This window comes from Rhizoctonia solani, chromosome 6 (assembly GCF_016906535.1).
Source record: "Rhizoctonia solani chromosome 6, complete sequence".
Taxonomy (NCBI): domain Eukaryota; kingdom Fungi; phylum Basidiomycota; class Agaricomycetes; order Cantharellales; family Ceratobasidiaceae; genus Rhizoctonia; species Rhizoctonia solani.
In genome coordinates, this window is record NC_057375.1 from 764,580 (window position 1) to 786,793 (window position 22,214).

At 48.3% G+C, this 22,214-nt stretch overlaps 7 protein-coding genes across 7 annotated transcripts; 3 read left to right on the top strand and 4 right to left on the bottom strand.

The window, feature by feature from the left end:
- Nucleotides 1-319: 319 nt before the first annotated feature.
- Nucleotides 320-3,897, top strand: RhiXN_05702 (DNA excision repair protein ERCC-4; the record flags this gene model as incomplete). Its single annotated transcript, XM_043325518.1, has 14 exons — nucleotides 320-603; nucleotides 659-781; nucleotides 831-888; nucleotides 938-1,050; nucleotides 1,105-1,258; nucleotides 1,310-1,874; nucleotides 1,927-2,344; nucleotides 2,398-2,650; nucleotides 2,701-2,838; nucleotides 2,894-3,016; nucleotides 3,065-3,237; nucleotides 3,297-3,384; nucleotides 3,438-3,529; nucleotides 3,594-3,897. 14 exons carry the CDS (start codon nucleotides 320-322, stop codon nucleotides 3,895-3,897), a joined length of 2,886 nt encoding a protein of 961 aa, XP_043180950.1.
- A 133-nt stretch (nucleotides 3,898-4,030) lies between these two features.
- RhiXN_05703 (Sugar (and other) transporter) lies at nucleotides 4,031-6,263 on the bottom strand (the record flags this gene model as incomplete). The annotated part of the gene is made up of 11 exons (XM_043325519.1): nucleotides 4,031-4,090; nucleotides 4,153-4,350; nucleotides 4,404-4,512; nucleotides 4,569-4,880; nucleotides 4,935-5,306; nucleotides 5,355-5,461; nucleotides 5,521-5,565; nucleotides 5,617-5,735; nucleotides 5,785-5,965; nucleotides 6,039-6,110; nucleotides 6,150-6,263. 11 exons carry the CDS (start codon nucleotides 6,261-6,263, stop codon nucleotides 4,031-4,033), a joined length of 1,689 nt encoding a protein of 562 aa, XP_043180951.1.
- A 1,784-nt stretch (nucleotides 6,264-8,047) lies between these two features.
- On the bottom strand, nucleotides 8,048-10,280 carry RhiXN_05704 (cytochrome P450 family protein; the record flags this gene model as incomplete). Its single annotated transcript, XM_043325520.1, has 10 exons — nucleotides 8,048-8,123; nucleotides 8,183-8,467; nucleotides 8,521-8,602; nucleotides 8,656-8,845; nucleotides 8,904-8,917; nucleotides 8,983-9,103; nucleotides 9,165-9,280; nucleotides 9,338-9,672; nucleotides 9,726-9,858; nucleotides 9,911-10,280. 10 exons carry the CDS (start codon nucleotides 10,278-10,280, stop codon nucleotides 8,048-8,050), a joined length of 1,722 nt encoding a protein of 573 aa, XP_043180952.1.
- A 994-nt stretch (nucleotides 10,281-11,274) lies between these two features.
- RhiXN_05705 (glycoside hydrolase family 16 protein) lies at nucleotides 11,275-12,794 on the bottom strand (the record flags this gene model as incomplete). The annotated part of the gene is made up of 8 exons (XM_043325521.1): nucleotides 11,275-11,452; nucleotides 11,504-11,646; nucleotides 11,699-11,897; nucleotides 11,958-12,220; nucleotides 12,280-12,402; nucleotides 12,464-12,536; nucleotides 12,591-12,647; nucleotides 12,697-12,794. 8 exons carry the CDS (start codon nucleotides 12,792-12,794, stop codon nucleotides 11,275-11,277), a joined length of 1,134 nt encoding a protein of 377 aa, XP_043180953.1.
- A 1,010-nt stretch (nucleotides 12,795-13,804) lies between these two features.
- Nucleotides 13,805-14,657, top strand: RhiXN_05706 (uncharacterized protein; the record flags this gene model as incomplete). Its single annotated transcript, XM_043325522.1, has 6 exons — nucleotides 13,805-13,856; nucleotides 13,917-14,018; nucleotides 14,072-14,196; nucleotides 14,249-14,362; nucleotides 14,430-14,537; nucleotides 14,595-14,657. The coding sequence occupies 6 exons, from the start codon at nucleotides 13,805-13,807 to the stop codon at nucleotides 14,655-14,657; spliced, it is 564 nt and encodes a 187-aa protein (XP_043180954.1).
- A 284-nt stretch (nucleotides 14,658-14,941) lies between these two features.
- On the bottom strand, nucleotides 14,942-15,320 carry RhiXN_05707 (uncharacterized protein; the record flags this gene model as incomplete). The annotated part of the gene is made up of 3 exons (XM_043325523.1): nucleotides 14,942-14,950; nucleotides 15,001-15,098; nucleotides 15,161-15,320. 3 exons carry the CDS (start codon nucleotides 15,318-15,320, stop codon nucleotides 14,942-14,944), a joined length of 267 nt encoding a protein of 88 aa, XP_043180955.1.
- An 879-nt stretch (nucleotides 15,321-16,199) lies between these two features.
- On the top strand, nucleotides 16,200-21,701 carry RhiXN_05708 (chitin deacetylase; the record flags this gene model as incomplete). The annotated part of the gene is made up of 14 exons (XM_043325524.1): nucleotides 16,200-16,262; nucleotides 16,309-16,324; nucleotides 16,371-16,759; nucleotides 16,809-17,152; nucleotides 17,239-17,452; nucleotides 17,517-18,049; nucleotides 18,102-18,178; nucleotides 18,216-18,479; nucleotides 18,678-19,171; nucleotides 19,244-19,389; nucleotides 20,349-20,501; nucleotides 20,546-20,679; nucleotides 20,732-20,848; nucleotides 20,902-21,701. The coding sequence occupies 14 exons, from the start codon at nucleotides 16,200-16,202 to the stop codon at nucleotides 21,699-21,701; spliced, it is 3,744 nt and encodes a 1,247-aa protein (XP_043180956.1).
- Between the last annotated feature and the right edge of the window lie 513 nt (nucleotides 21,702-22,214).

Sequence of the window (22,214 nt, forward strand, 5' to 3'; positions counted from 1 at the left end):
ATGTGGATGCAAACAAAAATGGACGACTGCAAGACGGCCCAAGCACACCCCAAGACCACAAGGCTCGCGTGCAGCTGTTTGGTGTTATTTGGCGCGCGGTGGGACTACAGTATGTCATCTGACGTCGGCATCACAAGGCAAGTAGACTTTGTAATCGGCCATCACCAGTATAAGTTAGCCAAAGCAATAATCTCGTACCCTCATTTTATGCTGTTGAGACCCAACTTTTCAACCCTCTTACAGGCCGCTGAGATTCACAACTGACTGTTGCCTCGCCCGCAGTTCAGCATCTTCGGGCCTCGGCTGGTTCGACACCACCATGGCTCCTTCGGAAAAACCCCTGGATCTCTTACCCTACCAAAACACCATACTTGCCGAATGTCTCAATCCAACCAACTCTGACCTGATTATTATTGCGCGTGGCCTGGGCCTGAGGAGGCTCGTGTGCTCGCTGCTCAGAATCTACGACAACTCTGGAAGCCTAGTTCTCCTCATAAACTGCGACCCTGATGAAGATACGGCCATAGGAGAGCAGCTAGGCGTTATGGGCGCACGTCATCCAGGACTACGCATCGTTGACTACGAGATGGGAAGCAAGGCGAGGTGAGCATGGTATCGGTCGAGTTCATAGTTTGGTTGATACAGACCGAAAGCGCAGAACAGAGTTGTACAACCGTGGGGGTCTTGTCTGTGTCACTTCACGAATCCTAGTAGTGGATATGCTGAAAAAAGACATACCAACAGAGAAGGTCACTGGGATCGTGGTGATGCATGCTGAAAAGTACGGTACCGTATACACGAGCCCTGCAGATGACTGACGCCACTGGTAGGTGCTCACAGTTGAGTTTGGAGGCGTTCATCATGAGACTGTATCGAGACTCAAACGCAGTAGGCGAACAATACCTCACTCACTCTAACTACTGACACAGATTTGAAGGAGGGCTTTATCAAAGCGTTTTCAGACCAGCCCGAACAGTTCACGTACGGGATGTCACCTCTGAAGACGATCATGAAAGAGCTGCATCTGCGCAAGGTTCACATCTATCCTCGGTTGGTCGTATATCGGTGGCTTGAGATGCTGAGAAAAGTATAATTGCGTATCAGGTTCCACGAAGAGGTGAACAAATCATTGGAGCGTAGGAGGGCAGACGTGGTGGAGATCTTTCCGAGCATGACCCCAGCAATGGAAGAGATTCATATCTCGCTGGTACAGTGCATGACAGCTACGCTTCAAGAAATCAAGCGTACGAATAGTACGGTGTGTCTATAGCACATCTATGGGTCTTCCGAAATTGACACCTGGCTCTAGCTAGATCTGGAAGATATTAACGTGGAGTCTGCGTACTTCCGCCACTTCGACGCAATCGTTCGCCGGGCGCTTGCCCCGGTTTGGCATAGAGTTCGACCGGCGACTAAACAGTTAGTGAACGATCTTGGAACTTTGCGCTCGTTGTTGGTCTTCCTGCTTTCATACGATTGCGTGGCGCTGCACGCGTATCTTGAAACAATTGTCGCCTCGAACTCGGAAGCCAACACAGGTGGCAAGGGACAGAAACGAGCGAACCAGAGTCCATGGCTGTACACGGACGCGGCGAATGTGCTATTGACGAGTGCGAGGAGACGGTGTTATGTGAATATAGCTTCAGAACACCAGCAAAGGCTTAGGGACGAGGCTGCAATGGATGAGGAATTTGCATTGCTGGATGAGCTCGAAGGACGTGGTACCGGCTCGCGGAAAAAGGTTGATGACAAGAGACCAGCTTGGTTGCCACATACCATGGAGCCTGTACTGGAGGAATTGCCAAAGTGGAAGTTGTTGGCAGATGTGCTGAAGGAGATTGATGAGAGTATTATCGCAAACTCGATGAACCATTGTGAGTAAAAACTATATCACAATTTATGATTTTAACCTACGACTTAGCACAGCACCTGGGACCAACACCACGCTTGTGATGTTATCCGACAACCGGTCGGCCACCCTGGTTCGAGAGTATTTGGGTAATATGGATCAAGACTCCGAGCATCCCGGCCGAAATATGCTTATGAATCGACTGAAGGGATATGTATACTGGAAGCGCGAACTATCTGAGACCAAACAAACTACTAAGCCTACGCCCGGGGCCTCTACAAACACGAGCGTGAGCTCGAGCGAACCGAACCCAATTTCCGAAGCTATGCGCAAAAAGGATACCGCCCGAGCCGAGGCCGCGAGTCGTAGAAGGCGGGTGAGAGGGGCCGGAACAACGGGTGCGGCCGCCGGTCGAAGTGGGGTTAAAAAGGAGGAAGACAGTGCGATTGCTGGACAAGGGATCATCGCCGCTGAGGCGGATGAAGTTGCAGAGTTGTGAGTGCTTATTGAAATTTTCCATATAGTGTCTTGCCTCAACCTAGTCACAGCTTGGCAACTCAACAGGGGCTAGATGCGACAGGGTCTATGCTATCAAACGCCCAAGCATTGGAAACCCTGCTTGCCGCTGAACGCTCACAATTGAGAGAAGGGGAGGAGGATGAGTACGGTTTACTCGAAGATGAGCATACGGTGCTGGTTCGAACGTATGGCGACGATGGCGACGACCAACTGCTGTCAGAGATTAGGCCAAGATATATCGTGATGATGGAGCCGAACCTGGATTTCATTCGCCGTGTCGAGGTAACACGATTGAATTATAGCTTGGAAGGCCCCATACTAACATTAACTAGGTGTATCGAAGCGCTAGTCCTGGACTTGCGGTGCGAGTGTACTTTATGACATATAGCAAAACGGTGGAAGAGCACAAGTTTCTTGCCGGCCAACGAAGAGAAAAAGATGCGTTTGAAGCACTGATAAAGGAGAAGGGGGTATGTATGCTCGGGTCACAATTGTTCACATGAATTGATGTTGTCACATTCATAGAGCATGGTTCTGACAATAGAGGATCCCCGACAGGGCTACGACCCCAATGACTCTGTGATTCGCACTATCAGCTCCCGTATCGCTGGCGGCGGTCTTCGAGACATTAATAATGAACCTCCTCGGGTAAGCTGCAAGCTGTGGTACTCACAGTGCCAACTAACGATATCCAAGGTCGTGGTTGACATGCGAGAGTTTCGATCGACGCTACCTTCTATTCTTCACCTTACCCAAATTCAGGTCGTGCCAGCCACCCTCACCGTGGGAGATTATATCCTTACGCCCGATATCGTTGTTGAGCGGAAGAGTGTACCCGACCTGGTCAGCAGCTTTACATCTGGTCGTCTGTGAGTTGAAAGTGCATGCATCCAATAATAGACTGATTAAAAATAACGATTCATCGCAGATACACGCAATGCGAGATGATGACAGCATACTACAAGCAACCAGTACTGCTGATCGAATTTGAAGAGAACAAATCTTTTACGCTTCAGGTATGGATAAGGACGGTGGCCTACCCCGCCCTTTTATCTGAACGATTAACCAGGCTTTCCAAGACACACGCGTCTCTGCACGAAAAAGGACAGGGCAGGTCCAAACACACCAGAGATCGATGACTGGGACATTCAATCCAAGCTCGTGCTTCTCACTCTCGCATTTCCCAAGCTGCGCATTATCTGGTCGTCCTCTCCCTATGCCACAGCGACATATTTACAGAGTTCAAAAAGAATAACAAAGAACCAGATCCACAAGTAGCAGTCACAATTGGTGCCAATGAAGGAGAAGAAGAGAACGCGGCGGTGAACCAACTGGCCGAAGATATGCTACGCGCTCTTCCAGGGGTTACTCAGAAGAACTACCGGAGCATCATGAATCGGGTGGGAAGTCTGCGCGAGTTCTGCGAGCTTTCGCTTAAGCAGATGCAAGAGATCATGGGAGACGAGCCTGGCAAGGCTTGCCATACGTTTATCCACACCACTCGAGGCGAGACATACAAGCCCAAGTGACCCACATGTAATGCTGAGTAATATAAAGGCCAAATTGATTTTCGTAGTACCGGAATACAAACATATCTCCAAAAATCTCGTACATCACAAACACATGACAGGAACTCGAGAGAAATAGGGATCATAAACAAGCTCAGACATGCGCCTTCTCGTCGTGAACATGCGCAATCTTCTCGTCGCTCGATTGCTCGTGCTAAAATAAAGCGACATTCGTCAGTTTGATATAGAATATATGTAAATGCCCTCTTTGCTTACCTGGGTGGCGCCCTTGACCTGGGCAAGGGTCCTGTGGCCCACGTCGTTCTTGATCTTCCAGGCGGCAAACGTGTGGCCCTGGGCAAAGATCTCTTCGATCTCCTCCAGAGTACGTCCCTTGGTCTCCGGGTACATGAACAGCACATGGATAAACGCAGCGGCGTTGAAGGTCGCAAAGATAAAGTATGTCTTGTACGACTGAAAAGACCAGTTAGAAACCTGCGGCCAATCATTCATAGGCTGCCACTCACGATCGTAGCGAAACCAGGAGGACGGCCCATGCAAGCGCAAAATTGAAGATCCAGTTCGTGGCCGTCGACAACGATTGACCCTTGGCACGCACACGCAGCGGGAAGATCTCTGCGGGGTACGTCCATGACACAGGTCCCATAGTAATCGCAAACGAGCACACAAACAGGTACGAGCACACGATGATCCCCTTTGTTACGCTATCGTGTCCCTCGATCACCCATACACGGTCACCCGTGGTCGAGGTTCCCCAGTTTCCGTATCCGCCCTGAAGACCACCGACAAGGAACAGCCAGAACGACATGAATGCGAGACCGATCAGAAGCATTGGGCGACGACCCCACTTGTCGATGAAGATGATCGCAGGGATGGTCGCAACCACGTTCAGGACGTACTGTACCGACGATGCGATCAGGTTGCCGCGACGACCAACGATACCAGCACCTTCGAACACGTATACAACATAGTACATCATCACGCTGCCCGAGTTGTCAGGTTTACAGAAATTGTAAACATAAAACATAGGCACTTACTTCATACCCGTAAGCTGAGACCACATCTGCAGCGACGTTCCCAGTACCACGCGACGGAATACACCCGGCCTCAACAAGTCTGACCATTTCTTGGCTCCTTCTTTACGCTCAAACTCTACTGCCTCCCTGATCTCGTTGTACTCTAGCTGCACAAGCTCGGCGTTGGGATCTCCGTGCCCGTGAACGTCGGACAGCACCTCCAGTGCTTCGTCGTACCGGTCGTGGTCCATGAGCCATCGAGGAGACTCTGGGAACCACGTCATGCCGATTGAGAGGATCAGACCAGGTATAAGCTGGAGACCCCAGGGAATGCGGAAAGAAGCAACGCCATCGATGTAAGAGCAGCCGAACTGGATAAAGTACTGGATCAGACTGCAAGATGATCAGTATGAGTCTGCGCAGAACGAAGTGTCGACGTACATTCCCCAAGTGATAGCCCACTGTTGCAGAGAGACCATGCGACCACGGATAGCCGGAGGAGTGATTTCCGATTGGTAGAGGGGCACGGTCGACGAAGCAAGACCAATCTAGGTCGGATGATTCACGATAAGAACGCAGCCCATTGGTAAGAGTAAGCTCAACTCACAGCGAAACCAGAGATGATACGGCCAACAACGAGCATACCACGGTTCTATGGGTCTAATTCAGTTACAACTCTTCCATATCGATAAAATTTACATACCACCGCAGCGCACTGTAAGATCGAACCGACAACCCAAACGAGACCAGAAATTTGAATGACTCGCTTTCGGCCAATCTTATCGGCCAACCAGGACACCGTCAATGCACCAAAGAGAGAACCTGGTGGCCGGTCAGTACCCGGATATGAAGTAGGCTGCGATGAGCATACCTGCTGGCATGCTAGCGACCATTGCACCCTGAGCATTACTGTCGGGGTGGTTGAAAACGCGGAGATAGCTGGGGTTGGACAAAACCCCGGACATGGACGAGATGTCCAGACCGAATAGACCACCACCGATGCATGCGAAGGAACCAACGATGTACGGGTTCGCCGCAATGCGGGGAGAGTACTAGACGAACATATGTGTCAGCTGCTAAGCACGGAGCCCCAAGCGGGGGATGACAGTGCCACAGATAACGTACACCTTTACCCATGGCGCTTGCTGGTTCGCGGGGCGAGAGCTGGGGGAGGAAGAAGGCTCGAAGTCTCACCGCCTAGTGAACGGATTATTTATATTGTATCCAAGTGCGAACTGGAGAAGGGCAGGATGGGTTTGCCGAACGACCGTGTTCCTGGCCACACCAGGCCAGTGTCCCCATCCAGAAATTGGTGGTGGTCATATGTCCGCTTACATCGCGGGCAGCCATTGGTCGCCACCAGTACTTCTGATCATTGAGGCAGGTGAACATAGAGATATATCAAATAGCGACGGGAATTGAAGCTGGAGAAGCATAGGGAACATGTCTTCTACCCAAGTCTCAACTAACAAAAAAGGTATCCGGTCCGAGCCGGTGCGTGCCCCACCTCCACTCCCAAAATTGCGAGACTGTATGGCATTCCCCAACAGGGTATTTCAACATTCATTCCCGTTCATTGATTTCTATTGAGTACAGTGCACAGTGTAAAAGCCCCCAGAGTAGATTGTCCAAGTGATGATGGTAGTAGAGTCCGAGTTTGCCGCCCGCATCAAAATTGTGTGCTTCTAACCGGAACCGGTAGGGCGTAATGACGTCTCTTGCGGGTAAAGAAGTCGAGCCATGTGCTCCGGCTCCCGGCTCACACGATGCTTGGTTGCCGTGGACAAAATGAAAATTTATCCCAAATAGTTTCAGTGCAAAATTAGACGTTGACTTGGCGGCGTGCCTTGGTTGGCACATGTGATAGTTCGTTGAGACAACTAACACCCGACTTTACTTGTAGAAATTATTTCTTTGAAAAATCGGTGGGCCGATTGCGGAGGAACTCGTGCATGAGAATGGAAGTTTAATTAAGGCTCCGTCTCAATCGGACACTGGCCATCCTGTTTGCCGCGAGCACGGCCAACAGTTCTGTATACAAATGTGAGTTCTGGCCATGACGTACACATTGCGAAATAGCTCAAACGAGCTGTCATATCGTACTGCAGACTCACGTCCGATTGTTTTCAAGTTGCTGCTTTGTGATGTTCCCATGATAATACCATCAAGCTACCATCAAGCTTTACCAAAATGCCAACTACCCCTTGAGTTAACCGCGCGGTAATTGAACCAAATAAGCCTAAAAGTCGAGACATCATATGTCCGGACCATCCTGGCAACAAATTTTAGCATTGGCTCTTATGACATGAGCGAACCTCTTCAACCAAACTATGTCAAGGCTCGACCTGGTCGAAACACAGATTTGGTGCCAGTAACCAACTTCGAGGACCAGCGCCTTGTGAAAAGCTCATCCGTCCGTGAATTTTACAAAGGGCTTTATTTTTGGGATGCACGGTGCATGAGGTAGTTGTATAGGGTTCGCTGGCGATGATGTAGTGGTATCGACGGAAACGACTGCGAAGACATATAAATGTAGCCCACCGAAAATTACCATATCAAATTGGTGACCACGCATCGAGAACACACCATAGGTGTGCTTTACCTAAACTTCCAGGCCTTGAGATCCACGGCGATCCTTCAATTTCAGAATCGAAAGTACTCAGGCACAAGACGCATACCGTAATTCCCGGCACCACTCTGACTTGAGAGCCACATCTTACCGAAATCATGCCGATCAAAAGATAGACTGTTTGACCGATTCATTCATTAATTAACATTTCCGGAGCGGGGCCGATTTGATTCAGGTGTGGTAAAGTCGGTGATAGGTGTTGTCATCGCGCAATTTTCAAATCCGCCGCCACACAGTGGTGAAGACAGTCAAGTGGAAGCTAATATGAGTATAAGATCATTTCTTCTCTGAGGTAATCATATCGAGCAAGGACGCCTTTGGAGGATTTGCTGAACTCAGTATCTTACAACAGAGTTGGCATGCAGAACATACGCTTATTCAATGGGCGATCGGGCCTATACTCTTGGCTGAGAATGTATATCCACATATGTTATTAATGATGTCCCAATTACACAAACAGTAGTTTCGATGACTCATAGACTAGCGGAGAAAGCGGGTTTTATTATCAGTCGGAATTTTCCAATAAGGATATTGCCGCTGCATCTCGGGGCTTCAGCTCGCAATCAAACGGTAGTGGGTCGCTATAAGGCACGATGTTAAACTGAATATCATATTACGATAATTAATAGAGCATGCTTACCCAGGTCCATACGGCTCGGTCAACTCATACAATTTCTCGGACTCCCTTCCGCCTAGGCTTGCAACCTTAGCTGCTAATTGTGGTCCCGGCTGGAAGTTGAACACGGATAATAACCCGGCGCACATCACCCACGAACTGTTATTGGCAACATGCAGACCGGGGCAGACTCGACGACCGAACCCAAATATATATTTCCGGGGGTCAGGCTCCGGGTTAGGACCCATGAAGCGAGCCGGGTCGAATGTATGCGGGGAAACAAAATGGTTTGGATCGCGAAGCATTGCCCTATGATTGTTATGAGTCAAGCTTGTTGACTCTAGAGCTCCTTTTGTACTGACCAAATGTTTCCATTTACGGATGCGCCTTTTGGGATTCGGTAGCCATGGAATTCGAACTCTTCAGTAACCAGGTGGGACAAACCTTGAAATACCAGCTTGGTTAGATTGGTTGAAAAAACAAAGCGATGTACGCACCCAATGGAGCAGGGGGGCACATTCTCATAACCTCTTGCACAAGTGCCTCGGTATAGGGAAGATCCGACCTATCGGGTAGTCCCGGGATTCTCTCTCTCCCAACTACTGAATCGATCTCTGCTTGTGCCCGCTTTACAGCCTCTGGATATAGACATGCCATCAGAAAGAATGATTTGACGACGGCTGCAGTCTGGTAAAATAAAATAAGTAAGCTTCTGAATAATTGTGCGCAATACTGTATGACTGACTGTCGACGCTCCAGCTGAACAAATGAGTAGAATTGTGGTTCAGCAAGCAACTTTATCTATTTCTGTATATGGAACTCACCTGAGAAAATCGATGCTCCCGTATATTTAATAAGGTAGATATCATCATCGTTTGCATTCGCGCCACCTTTCGATTCAAGTAGGCCAGAAACATACGACGGTTGCTCTACACGCCCCTGAACCTGGATTTTCAGCCCAATCAAGTGTGAGAATTTGGTCACTAAACCACCTTTATCAACTTACAACTTGCTCTTGTACCACATTGAACATGGTATCTGCGTAGCTTTTGCGCAATCTGTACCCTTTCTCGCCAATTCTCTGGAACTCTGCCCCCGGGAGCCAACTTGGTATGTGTTTCACTGGACGAAATCAAAAACAATCAAGATGTGATGCGAAAAAAGACGAATACACCTTACACAGGGGGAAGTCGTTGACCAGCCAATAGTTACTGACTGAAATTCCAAGGTAACGGATGGACTCTTGAGCCAAAGGAAGTATTGGATCTTTTTGTGCCTTGGGAGTATACCCATACGCAAGTCTAATTGCGAAAGTTGCGACAGCATTATTGGTTGATTCCATAAACAAAGTCGGGTCGGAAGCGACTTCACGAAGAAGATCGAGAGTTGTCTCAACATGTTGTGGTCCGTATGAACGAGCAGCTGTTGGATGGAGCGCAGAGGCCAGTACTCGACGCATTTTTTTATGCGTCTCATCGTGGTTGCGGAAAGCTGCAGAAGTGGCCCATCCCAAGCTAGAAACGCAATCATGAGAGTAATCCTTTGAATCCAGGATGACATTACTCACATATCCTGGCTCATAACATCGCGTGGACGATCGGAAGTCACTGATGTATGCTTTTCAAGAAATTCCGTTGCCAGTTCTATAGTGTTGAGATAGATAGTAGTGTTCGTTAATGTTGTAGTACTAATGATATCACCTAAAAATTCAGTTAGTTCTCTGTTTGTGGAATGTCAGACAATACAACATACCAAGCTCATGTTTGTATTTAGTTCCAAGGAGGACGTGTCGATACGGCTTCCCCATAATCTCTTTGTTGCCCCAGAGCCAGTGTTTGGGCGGAGATGGAGGGATGGACGAGGAGTCTACCCGATTAGTATGGACTTTACGGTAAGCCCCGGCAGCACCAGCAAGACCGACAAGAAGCAATGGGGAATACAAGAGAGCAGAACTCGTCTCGTATTCATGAGAAGATAGAAACGCGACAATATTGTCAAAGCTGGACATGCTTGTAGGGATCGGTTGGTGTAGGGGATAAGTCCTTCCAGTATCCTTTATATACTGCACATACTGGAAATTGGCGACTCGCGGGTATAACCCATGGTCAATGCGAAGCGTCATCCGGAGTCAATTCGGGGCCCGGATAACCGAAATGGGAGTACATCGCACTTAACCTAAAGCCTAAAAAGTATCCAGTCAGCTTGGATGAGTACGAGTCTATTTTTGAATATTAAGTTTAAGCAGGAATCAAGGTGCCTAACGAAAGACCAGACCACGTATATGGGGACTGTGCCAATTACCAGTAGCAAAAGGATGAGCTATGACTCAGTACTGAGTCCGTAAGCTACACTCTGGCAGGTCGGGGTGTTCTCTGCACGGCCCGAGAAGCACCAAATTTCGTCATGGAATGCGAATGATTTCAAAATGAAGCTTCGCAAAGTAGTCAAATGTTATTTCCAAGTTACAAAGAGAAATGCGGAGTATCTGAACCATGGTATAGTGTTCAACTTGACTAGCTATAGGTGAGCGGCGCCTACTAAGCTCGGATGACGTTGTCGATGGCGAACCCATTTATTTTGGGCAGTAACTAATAGATCTAGGACGTCGTGGGAGTTACCCGGTACTAGCTGTCAGAGATACTCAGGGTCCATACAGTATGAAGGTGTGTCTGAACCAGGAGATTGCACTGCCGATTAGCCCAGCTGAAAGAAACAACTTCTCACAATAGCGAAGAACATGGTTAAAGATGGATGAGGGTTGGGCCCCTTACCTATTGTGTAAATAGTAACAAACAAGTGGCTTAAAAGCAGGCCCCAGAGTTTGGCCCGAAGCCTTGAGCCATTTTCGTATGCCATGGCCAATCGAGGGTATATTGTTATACCGCTTTCAGTATGACAATATGCGCCAAGGTGCTATTGCTCATACTGATTTGAAATGCGGTGGGCAAGGATGGTCACAAATTAATACAATTGACAATTAATGAGCATACACCATGGATACATGAGCCACAGGCTACATTCGCCAGGAAATAAAAAGGGTCCGTACAATTCTAAGTATGAGATTTGAGAAAACATAAGATTTTGTCTATCCTTCTAAGTAGTGACCATTGAGTTTATCAAGCAATACTGAGGCCAGCAACAGCTGCGATAAAGATCATGCTGCCAAGACCCAAGGCCAGCATAGACGTTGCGCCGTTAGTAGTAGTACTGGGACCGTTTGAACCGGCCGAAGTAGAAGTAGCCGTGGAAGTTGTCGCTGTTAGAGTCGGCCCAGAATTGGATCCAGATGTGCCACTAGAGGAATCCGTCAGTCAATAAAGGTGAGCCGCAAGTGTAATCACCTACTCGGAGAAAACACGAAGATAGTTGATATCAAAATATGCATCATTGTAGTTCGATGGTGTCTTGATTAAATCTGTGCATACTCCGGAGCAAGTGGCCTGGAAAGTGGAAGGGGCTCCGGCAAAATTCCCACAGAGCGTGATATCCTAATTTATCCCCCGTTAGCACTACATCAGAACGATGAAAAATGATACATACAAGAATAAGTGTCTGTGGACCAAAGAACTGGGAGGTGTTACAGCCACTTTCAGGCCACGCGGCGGTGGGTGTTCCCCAGTTGTTGGGGTTTGGACTTGAGCTGGCCATGTCACTGGGGATTGAACCACGTTGAAAGAACCAAATCCTGAGTCCATTGCCTTCTGATGACCATTCGAGAGCGTACACTCCACCGCCAACCCTGAGAAAACGGTTAATGTATTGCCCACATAAAAGGATAATACCAATGCAAGTGACATACCCCGCGAATCCGGCTCCGTAAGACGCATCGGTCGCTCCTTGGACGATGCACCCTTGATTTCCATTTGTGCCATTAAAGCAGTCGTTGGATATAATCTTTCCAGTGACCTCTGTGCCGCTTGCGAGTGTACATCCTTGTGTCGTATGCAGTGCCATCTGATTGACCGTTGCCAAGTTTACATTTTCGATTATATCAATCTCGCCATATTTCGGCCACTCCGAAGCTGGGCTTCCCTGTGACCAGTAAGCAGGCCAGACAGAACACTTTACGCCTCACATGTCAGAAATGTAAATTTCGGATACCCAGGTAATTGAAAGCTTACTCCGTAAGGAAGATGATTGGCATCCATAATGACGAGGCTACCCTTCCCAAAACTGGCGGTACTGTTGATCTTGATCGAAGCTCGACCATATGTGTCACCCGTTCCCACAGTTGTGTTGTCCACCTAAAAATAGAAACATAATTTCAATTGGTTAATAAGTATGTAAAAGAGCAAGGGGACAGACCTTGATAATGGCATGACCATTGCCATCGACATATGCCAGTTTTTGCTGGAGAGCTGCTTCACGAGATTGGTACCTGAATAGTCTTTGTTCAACAATCAATGGGCTTGGCGTGGTTAAATTAGCTTACAAAACGTTCCCAACGGTAGTCGCGTCGATACCTTCGGTGAACACCCAGCCGTCGAAGCTATACGCCCGTGAGGAACCAAGCCGTAAATGTCAGACTTTAGACTTACAAGTTCGCCCCGGAATGATTCTGAGCAATGGTGTACGTCGCCGCTTGCGCAGCAAGTGGCAGCCCCAAAATTGCAGCAGTTAACAGAGATGCGAGCATCGTTTAAGACTCGGTAATCAGAGTAGTAAGATAAGTTAACAATCGGAGCCAATAGGTTGTGTTCTTGGTTACGATTGTCAAGGGGAGGATGAGGAGAGTGCAGAACGAGAGAACGTATTTTAAGAGCAAACCAGCCGGTGGTCGATGCTAAGAAAACACATCGCCTTTGTCAGGCTGACAACATGTGTTACTGCGCATTGCATCACTGAAGTGGATCCCGTTGGTTATCGTCTTCCAGCTTTGACAGGTTGATCTGCGGAGCACGTGACTGCACGTTGTCTCCGAGGACTCATTCTATTGATATCCGAGATTAAAGTGGTGTTTCTCTCTGGTTTGCGCACGCATTGCCCCAATCGTCGAAGACCCCCAGTCCGATGTCACTCAATAATATGTTGATTTGCTCCCTTAGTATAAGGAATGTTACTCACTGTGTCACCAGATTAGCTAGAGAAACAACACCTCATGGCTTTAACAGTAAGTTTAAGATTTCGGCGGCTCCACTGTACCATGAGCGAGTCAAGGCCACGGTGCAGCTACTCAATCTCTTCTTCAGCACGTTACCCTCTAATTTTGGTTATCCCCAGCTTAGTGCTCTGATAACTAGGAGCCAAGGTCTACCTCGGCAGCAAAACGCCCTTTTGGCAAGAGATTATACCTATATTGGAAAATAATGGGATAGTCCACATGGATCGTCTTTTGGCCTGCTTACGATTCTCCCCTTGCTCGAGCTTCTCAGGGGCAGTGGTCATGCCGACGGATCCTCCTTCCCAACCAACGATGATGGCCACGAGGGACGATGACGAGATGTCCCATATATAAACCACACCTTCAGCATCTGAAAACCTATCCCACTTTTGGTTGATCCTCTTTCTGAAATTTCTTTGAATCTTTGGGCCGGTTCCCCAACTTCATTCATTCGGACTCGACGTTCTTTCAGGCCCTGAGGGTTACTTTGTTTACACATTTTCCCACACAACCTCGTGCAAAAGCGTATATTTAGAATTGATACCATGTTCGGATTCGTCAAGCGTATCACTGTTTTATCTCTCCTCATCAGTTTGGGTACGTTTCCAAAAGACATTCTCGCGCTTCTCGTGATTGATCATCGTTTCTTGGGGTTAGTTGCCGCTGCCCCCACGGTTCACCGTCGCCAGTCTGCCTGCTTCCTCGTGGGAAAAACTGCCCTCCCAGCCGAGGTCTCTTCTGGCGTTTCTGCCCTTGCAAGTAAGTTAAATTAAACCTACCAGACTCGAATTTAAACACGTTCGCATCTATAGGCCAAGTTACATGCGGCACAAAAACCATTGCCAATACTGGGGGTGTTCCCGATGTGACTTCGGGAGGGATCTCTTTCTCGAGCATTGATTTCCAATCCTCTCAAAGAGCCCGGTTGGTTTGCTCTGTAAGTGGTTATCGAGAATATGTATAAAAACAGTCACTTGAATATACCGTAGGGATACTTTCAAGACCCCCGCGACCCTGCGACTGCCAATCTTGCAACACTTCAAAACCAGCTTAACACTTATCTGGCCATGGAAGCCGGCGTCGAGTACGTCCCAACTATTTCAGTACTGATCAACAACTGATATCCTGTTTCTCACAGTCTACCGGATCTAACGTTTTGGGAAGTTAAAGGGAACCAAATTCTTCTTGCAGTTCCAGATTGCACGTGTTCGTACCGCGCAGGGAGCCAAGCTTGGAGCCACCGATACGGTCGAACACCAGTTGGGCAAAGTTCTCAAGGTCCGAACGCGTGTTTTCTTTTATTGTTTGTTTCTGACTGATGATCGGTTTGGATAGAATGCTGTTGGTGCGACTCAGGCGGAAAAGGATGCAGTGACTGCGCTTTCCAAGCAACTCTAAATTTACTGCTGTATGGGTGGTGTGTGGAATTTCCTTGGATGTATGCACTAGTAACAATAAAACGCTAGTGGGATGAAGAAGTATGGGTTCTTAAATAAGACGTTTGATTAAACAGCGAGTATATCACAGGGAGTATAGCAGTCGGATCAGAAACGCCATGCGTGTGTATGTATGCGTATAAATATCAGGAGGTAAGTTTAGTCGGTTGGTTGTAGTGTTGTCGTAAAAATATTAAAGTCACTGAAGAGATATTTCCGGAGTGAATAATGGGCGATGACCCCATATCAACGCGTCTACAAACATTCCTTAGTTTTAACAGTTCAAGGGCTCAGTAGTAACATACCAGTTTGTCCTGATCGCTCAACTTCTGGGAAGCCTCGTTCATAGCGGCCTTCTTTGAGGACCCAGAACCAGTACAGTCAGCCATCCGGATACCTCGAACTGAGCGAGGAGCAAAAAGGTAAGTTGGAAGCTAGTCCATATCACCATAGCGTATAACTTACTTATTGGAACTGCCGTATGGAAGATTGTTATTCTCGTTCTTGGACATGGTGATTTCCCACTCGACAGATCCCCGAAACGGTCGCGCCATTCGTAAAGCTTCTCGAGCCAGTTGTTCTTGGTAGGGTCGGGTCGAAGTTTCCAGATATGATTAGAAGACATGGTTATAGTGATATCTCAAGTTGTCCGAGTAGGTGCAAGTGTACAAGGTACAAGCTATTCGAGTGCTTGCTCTGGAGTAGTTTTCAGACTCTAGTACTTATAATTGCTTTCATCTGGGTCAAGCTGTTCGAGAGCGCATATCGACTCGCTCGGGTTTGTATTCTTTCAGCTGAATGCAATATGAAGGTTTATTGGAATGCTACGCATTTTGTAAAGTACTTGCATGTTACTATGGATTTGTACTTTATTAACTACTAGATAGATTCACATTGAGTCTGTGAGTGTAATAGAATGGCTATAAACGAACGTCGGAGATAGTGAAAAGGAACGAAACAATTTCATCAAAGCGTCGCATTTATTGATCCATTCGTGTGTAGTGAGGTGAAGCTGAATGTTAAACAGGCATGTGCAAGATACTAGTAAAAAACAGGGCAAAATGCACAAATGCTATGTGCTTTTCATTACTTGATCATCCACTACAGAGTAGGTATTCATAAATCGATTCTGACTCGCTGTGAACAATGTACTCTAATAACGAAGATCGTGAGTTAGAGTTTGATTTGTTAGAGCAGTACGTCGGAGCCAATCACGGTGAGTGGTATTACCTCTCAATGTAACAGAGTGAACAGCAAGGGTAGGCACTATTCGTGAATATGAAATGAAGACGATATCTAAAAGTTGCCCGATTGGGAAAATGGTTGAATGGTGAGTGAGAAAAGCATGTCCTTATCCCGCTCGGACGAATGTTAGTATTTGGGACAATTTACCAGGATTCGACTGTTAGAAGGCAAATGGACCTGCCAAAAACGGATTGATCGCCATAATTATTATTACATAATCGAGAACGTCTAGTCTCTCAAATGACAACGACCAGGAGCGATGAGCGTGCGATATACTCGACCGGCTTCGCGTCCAAGTATATCATCTCACACGTATAATAAAGTAAGCTAGTCCTAAGCTCTAGTTAATTTCTGCTTATTTGTTATAGCGCTCAGGCGACACTCGTAAGTTGGGCCCAAGTCGAATAACTGGCGACCTAACAGGATGCAGGAGCCCAAGACGCGTCGTTTACGGCCGAAACATCGTTTGTGCATGCGCCGCTCAACTCGCGAGTGCAAAAGCCAACCAACAATGAGCGCGAGAGAGCTCCTCCCTTGCGTGATATGCCGCTCGAGGTGCAAGAGGCTATCATACTTGAGGATCTGCTCTCCGTGCTATTAGGCATCGATGGGACATACATTGCGAGAACTGGACCAGAGAACCGCTCAATTTACTGTCGATTCTGGACTCGATCCTGCGCTGAGAGATCTGGTGGGCAGGATGCTACCACTAGCGACCACCACTACTGCTCTTGCGTTGGTTTCGTCGAGGCTCGTGCTCATATCGAGTTTGGATCTGTTTGCCACGCGCTCTGTGCTGCTGTCCGATCCGTGCTAAAGGTATTATCTGCGATGAACCCACTGCTCTAGTAGCTGACCAGTATAACAGGACTATACAACCCTAATCACCCAATTGGAACATCTCTTTCATACCTCGCCGGCGTTCTCTCTACAACAGCTATGGTTCCATGTGCACCCGGTCATGCGCACACTGTCGCTCATCCATTCCGTCGCGGACGATATAATATCTCCTCCCACCGCTTCCCTCAGTCCCTCGTCGTCTGCGGCGTCTGACGAGGAAGAGGACGAAGAAGAGCGCAAGAAGAACGAAGAATTAGGGCTGGGCGGAGTCAAGGCCGTCTTAATGGGGTTGGCGTTGGCGTTGAGAGCGGGCAATGTTCAAGGCGGAGAGGTCCTTGGGATACTTTGGGATAGATGGGTGGCCATGAGTGGGTGAGTAGCTTGTCAGACTATCCCGGTTGGTTCTCGGACTACCTAAATTATTCATTTGATATTCGTTGACATTTTTCCGTTTCTAGAGATCCCCCTGCGTCGGCTCTTTTGCGCAAATTATTGACTGCTGCATCGGCCCCCTATGCTCAGATTCTGAGGACATGGACTCACCACGGAACTCTTCACGACCCGCACGGAGAATTCTTTGTTCGCGCGAGGGTTGGTGCTGGCGAGGGAGTAAAGGGAGGCAGAGGGACCCGCGAAGATTATACGGATGAATATTGGGAGAGAAGGTACACGGTAAGGATTATTTAACACACTGACCAAGTTCAACACATTAAATGACGTTGCGGTTGTTATGTAGCTTCGTGACGGCTCTCACGCCCCGCATCCTTCCACAGCTGCCAGCACCGGCCAGTCCGTCTTATCCGCTCCCCCTCCTCCTTCAGCGCTAGTCCCTCGACCTCGTGTACCAGGGGGTCGTCTTCCAGGAGGGGCTTGTGTCCCTCCTTCGTTGGAAGGATGGAAACACAAGGTCCTACTTGCCGGGAAGTATCTCAACGTCGTTCGCGAGTGGGGAGGAGACGCGGCCGGAGTGAGGATTGGCCTCAAAGAACTCGAAGATAGAGCCAAGGGGATCGCGAAAGACTCGGAAGGCGATGAAGAGGGAACGGAACGTGCCGCCTCCCGAGCGAGTAACCGTAAGCCCAGGGGCTCGACTTCGGACAAGGCCAAACCCAAGGATTCGGCCTCGAATGACGGCGACACGACCGGTTCGACTGATGGTGCGATGGACACTCCCCCGTTTTACAAGAGCGTGGAAGAGGCGTATACGTATGCGAACAGGACGCTACTTCGAGTTTTAATGGAGGATCAAATGCTGGTGCCTAGGCTCCGGTCAGTTTCCTATCCTAATGCAGGGTTTGTTCTGAATTTTACACGCGGACAGATCCCTCAAGTATTACTTCTTCCTGCCTCGCTCGTCCTTTCTCACTCATTTTCTGGATCTGGCCCATCTCGAACTACGTAAACCCCCAAGAGCGCCAACCTAGTCAAACTTCAGAGTCTACTCGAGCTGGCGATCAGCGGTCCCGAAGAACCAACAAGTTTCGGTTCAGCTGCGGTAGTGTCCGGAGTCGGGGCGTCGGCACCAACTCTCGACCACCGAAACATGGCGACGCACCTTCGTTTCGTGAGGACGTAAAGATCAGCATGGCTTCGTCCGGACTCTACGAGTGGCTTCTCAAGGTCGTGAGCGTGAGCGGGGCGATTGACGATACGGGCGGAGACGGGAACGACGAACAGTTTGCGGCGTCTCGGTCGAGGAGTAAGCCAAAAGACGGCAAGGACGGGATAAGGAGAAGAAGAAAAAGCCCGCGCCTGCGCTGATCATCTTACGTTGGATTATACTGTGCCGTTCCCGTTGTCTTTGGTTATATCCCGGAAAACGATTTTACGGTATCAACTTTTGTTTCGGTAAGTCGGGGTCGATGGGGCTTTTGGAGTAAAGCTGATATCATATTAGTTCCTATACATTTGAAACATGTCGAACAGATGCTCGGAGGGATGTGGGTCGAACAGATGCTTGGGGCTTGGCGCCACCCTGTAATCACTCGCGCTGGTTCGGGACTAGAAAGTCGATCCGTCAGTCGATCCGAAAGCCGTGCAAGCCACCACTCGGGCCCCTCTTCCGCCCACCCCAATAACCCAGGTGCTCAGAGTTCATTACCCAACACCATTCCCAACCCCAATCATCCTCACACTTCCCACTACCCTACGGCGCTCCATGCCGATTTCGAGCGCTGGCGTCGAAGGGTGTTCCTTCTCCGCGCCCGCATGCTGGCCTTTGTCCAACAAATACTCGCGTTTGCGACATTTGAAGTGTTGGAGCCCAATTGGAAGGCGCTGGAGAAACGACTGGAACGCGTATCGACTGTTGACCAAGTACTAAGGGACCACGTCGACTTTTTGGATACGTGCCTCAAGGAATGTATGCTTACCAGCGCGAAGCTTCTTAGGGTACGTTTTTGCCCTAGGCTTTCCCTGCCGATCACCATATTTTGATCGATCTCACATACATCTGCATCGTAGGTCTACTCTAATTTATTAGTTACGATTTCCATGTTCGCCCAATACGCCTCGTCGTTTACTCGTTCTGCGCGAGACGTCCTGACTGCACTGGAACAAGAGGCCAATGGAGAACCGGCAGCGAGGCCCGTGGATATGAAGAAAGAATGGTCGTTTTTAAATCGATTCGAACAGAATTTCAATCATTCTTTCAAGGTGAGAGTCTCCTCCCCTCCCCCCTCCGTGGTGTGTGACGAGTTGGTAATAATATTGGAAATAGGTCCATTTGGATGTGGTGTCGTTTTATGCTTCGAGTGAAAACGTGACTTTGTTGTCTTTGGTGACTAGGCTTAATAGTGTGCGGAGCATGCATTAATGTTATATGTTTCTTTCGCCTCGATTTGGGTATTTGTATCGTATTTAAGGTGAGAGGTGGTGCATGTCTTACTTGCTTAACAAATTTGTAGAATTGAATTGATATAGTTGCTTATAACCCAGATATTGTAACCCGTGGTTTTGTATAGCCATCACCGGGATGACCAGCTATTGCAGTGCGCGCCAAATTGAACACGGCATTTATGTCGTGGAGCCTCCAAACACGATATCTCAGGCCATAGTTTGGTATACCGTGGTTCTGATTCGAATTATTTGCCGGGTAAAGCGACACCAAAAATAGGAGATATGGGTCGCGCTACCGCTAACCGACACAGGCTATTCACTTGTTCATATGATCGACCAAACATCCACGCTCATTTACGCAACCTTGTGGTTCTGCTACAGGTCATTGGTTAATGTTACCCACGCAACGTCACGAGGGTTTGATAATCGTACTTAAACTTAGCCCCGGCATCGCCCTGGGTGCAAGTATAGTAATCCGGCTGCTATAAATAATCTCAGCCTCGTCCACATATAACCAGTGACTCCGATCTCTCTCTGTTATCTCTGGTTCACCTATTTTTTCCTCCCTCAACCACACACTTTTGTCATTCGTTATGAGGGGTCCTGAGATGTATTTGCTCTGCCTTGGTGGCTTGGCCATGGCCCATAATATCCCACGCCAAGCATCCTCGACAGCTTCGGGTAAGTCGATCACCATCTTGTTGATTCTTGTGCTCATTTTTCCAATCAGGTTCTGTTACACTCGCGTCTACCAACCCAACCGCGATCCCATTGCTTCCATCTATGCTAGTATGCCTACACAGGCGACTGTCCCTTTGGACACCACTTATACGGCTGGCGCTACTCCCCCAGTCAGTGGAGCACCAGCATTACCTACCCGTTCGTATTCTACATTACATACGTTATCCTTACTAAATCGCATTATAGCGCTATCATTCCATCCAACTACCCTGCTCTTGATCAAGTTCCCCCTATCAATAGTCCCGAGGTACAACAATGGATCAAGGAAGTCCAAAACTCTGGGGTAGTCATTCCAGGGTTCGCGCCAACACAACCTGGAGGTATGCTATTCTCGAGCTTTGAGATGTACGGTTACTAATCCGTGATATTTAGGATGCAGTGACCCCTCCAATGCTGCTGCTGTCGCCAATGCGAGTGCAAGCGGAACATGCTGGTGGACTTGTGGTGGATGCTCTCGTGACACAGATATCACTACCTGTCCTGACCAAAGTGAGTAAAATATCTCGCCGTTAGTCGTCAATATTTATTCAATTCAATTCCAGAAACCTGGGGTCTCTCGTTCGACGATGGGCCATCACCTTATACTCCTAATCTCCTTCAATACCTGGACCAGCAGAAGCTGAAATCCACTTTCTTCATTGTCGGGTCTCGCGCTATCTCCCGTCCTGAAATACTTCAGACACAGTACATGGGCGGCCACCAACTCTCCGTACATACATGGTCTCATCCATCCCTAACCACCTTGTCAACGGAACAAATTATCGCCGAGTTGGGTTGGACCAAGAAAGCGATCAAGGAAATCACTGGAGTAACTCCAAACACTATGCGACCTCCTTACGGTGATCTCGATGATCGTGTGCGGGCAATCTCCAAGGCAATGGGCCTGACACCAATCATTTGGACCAGTGCCGGTGGAGGCGATTTCGATACCAACGACTGGCATGTTCCAGGTGGCCTCTCCGCCGAGGTAGTCTTGTCGTCCTTCGAAACAATTCTTTCCAAAGCTAGCACCCTCAATACCGGATTTATTGTCTTGTCCCATGATCTCTACCAACAAACAGTCGATATTGCTACCGGCTACATCATCCCCGATGCTCTCGCTCGCGGGTTCCAGCTCAAGAATATCGTAACTTGCCTTAGGAAACCTCTTTCCGAGGCATATATCGAGACAAGCAGTAACAAGACCAGTCCTGCTAGCACCGGTACCTTGGATGTTAGCAGCTCAGGAACTCTATCGACCTCGTCTACAGCGACCCCTATTCATGGGTCCTCTTCCTCTTCTTCCTCGGTAGGATCCAAGAACAATGCTCAAACTCATTCGGCAAAAGCTCCTTTGGCTTGATTATTTTGGGGATTTGCTTCGTACTTTTCTAATGATATGGGACAATAAAATTACTTTCGGACATTGGTGTACCATTGCTTGAGCGTGGACTTTTTTCTTTATTGATTCCTCCGAGAACAATTTTTGTTACATACCGCGAACGAATAATTTCCATTCAAACTACCTATCCGTTTCTGAAGCCCGGCTTTTGGTGTATCCGCTTCTTTTCTGGGGGTGGTCGTTTTGATGAATGGTTATCATGATTTATTTTCATAGTAATAGTCCGCTAGCACGAGGGCGTATTGCCTATTTGGGGGACAGAAGGAATATGTTGGGTTATTGGTACACCCCTTGATTTCAGTCCCGCGCCCTTAATGCGCCCAGTCCAGGCCCACTTATAATTTGGTAAAACTCTATAGTTAGAGTGTGTACTATAGCCAATTATCCAAGTGCCACTAGATACAAGTTCCATGGATAATTATTCTTGATCCTCATCATGAAAGGCAATACATATTTGATAAATCTCATATTACA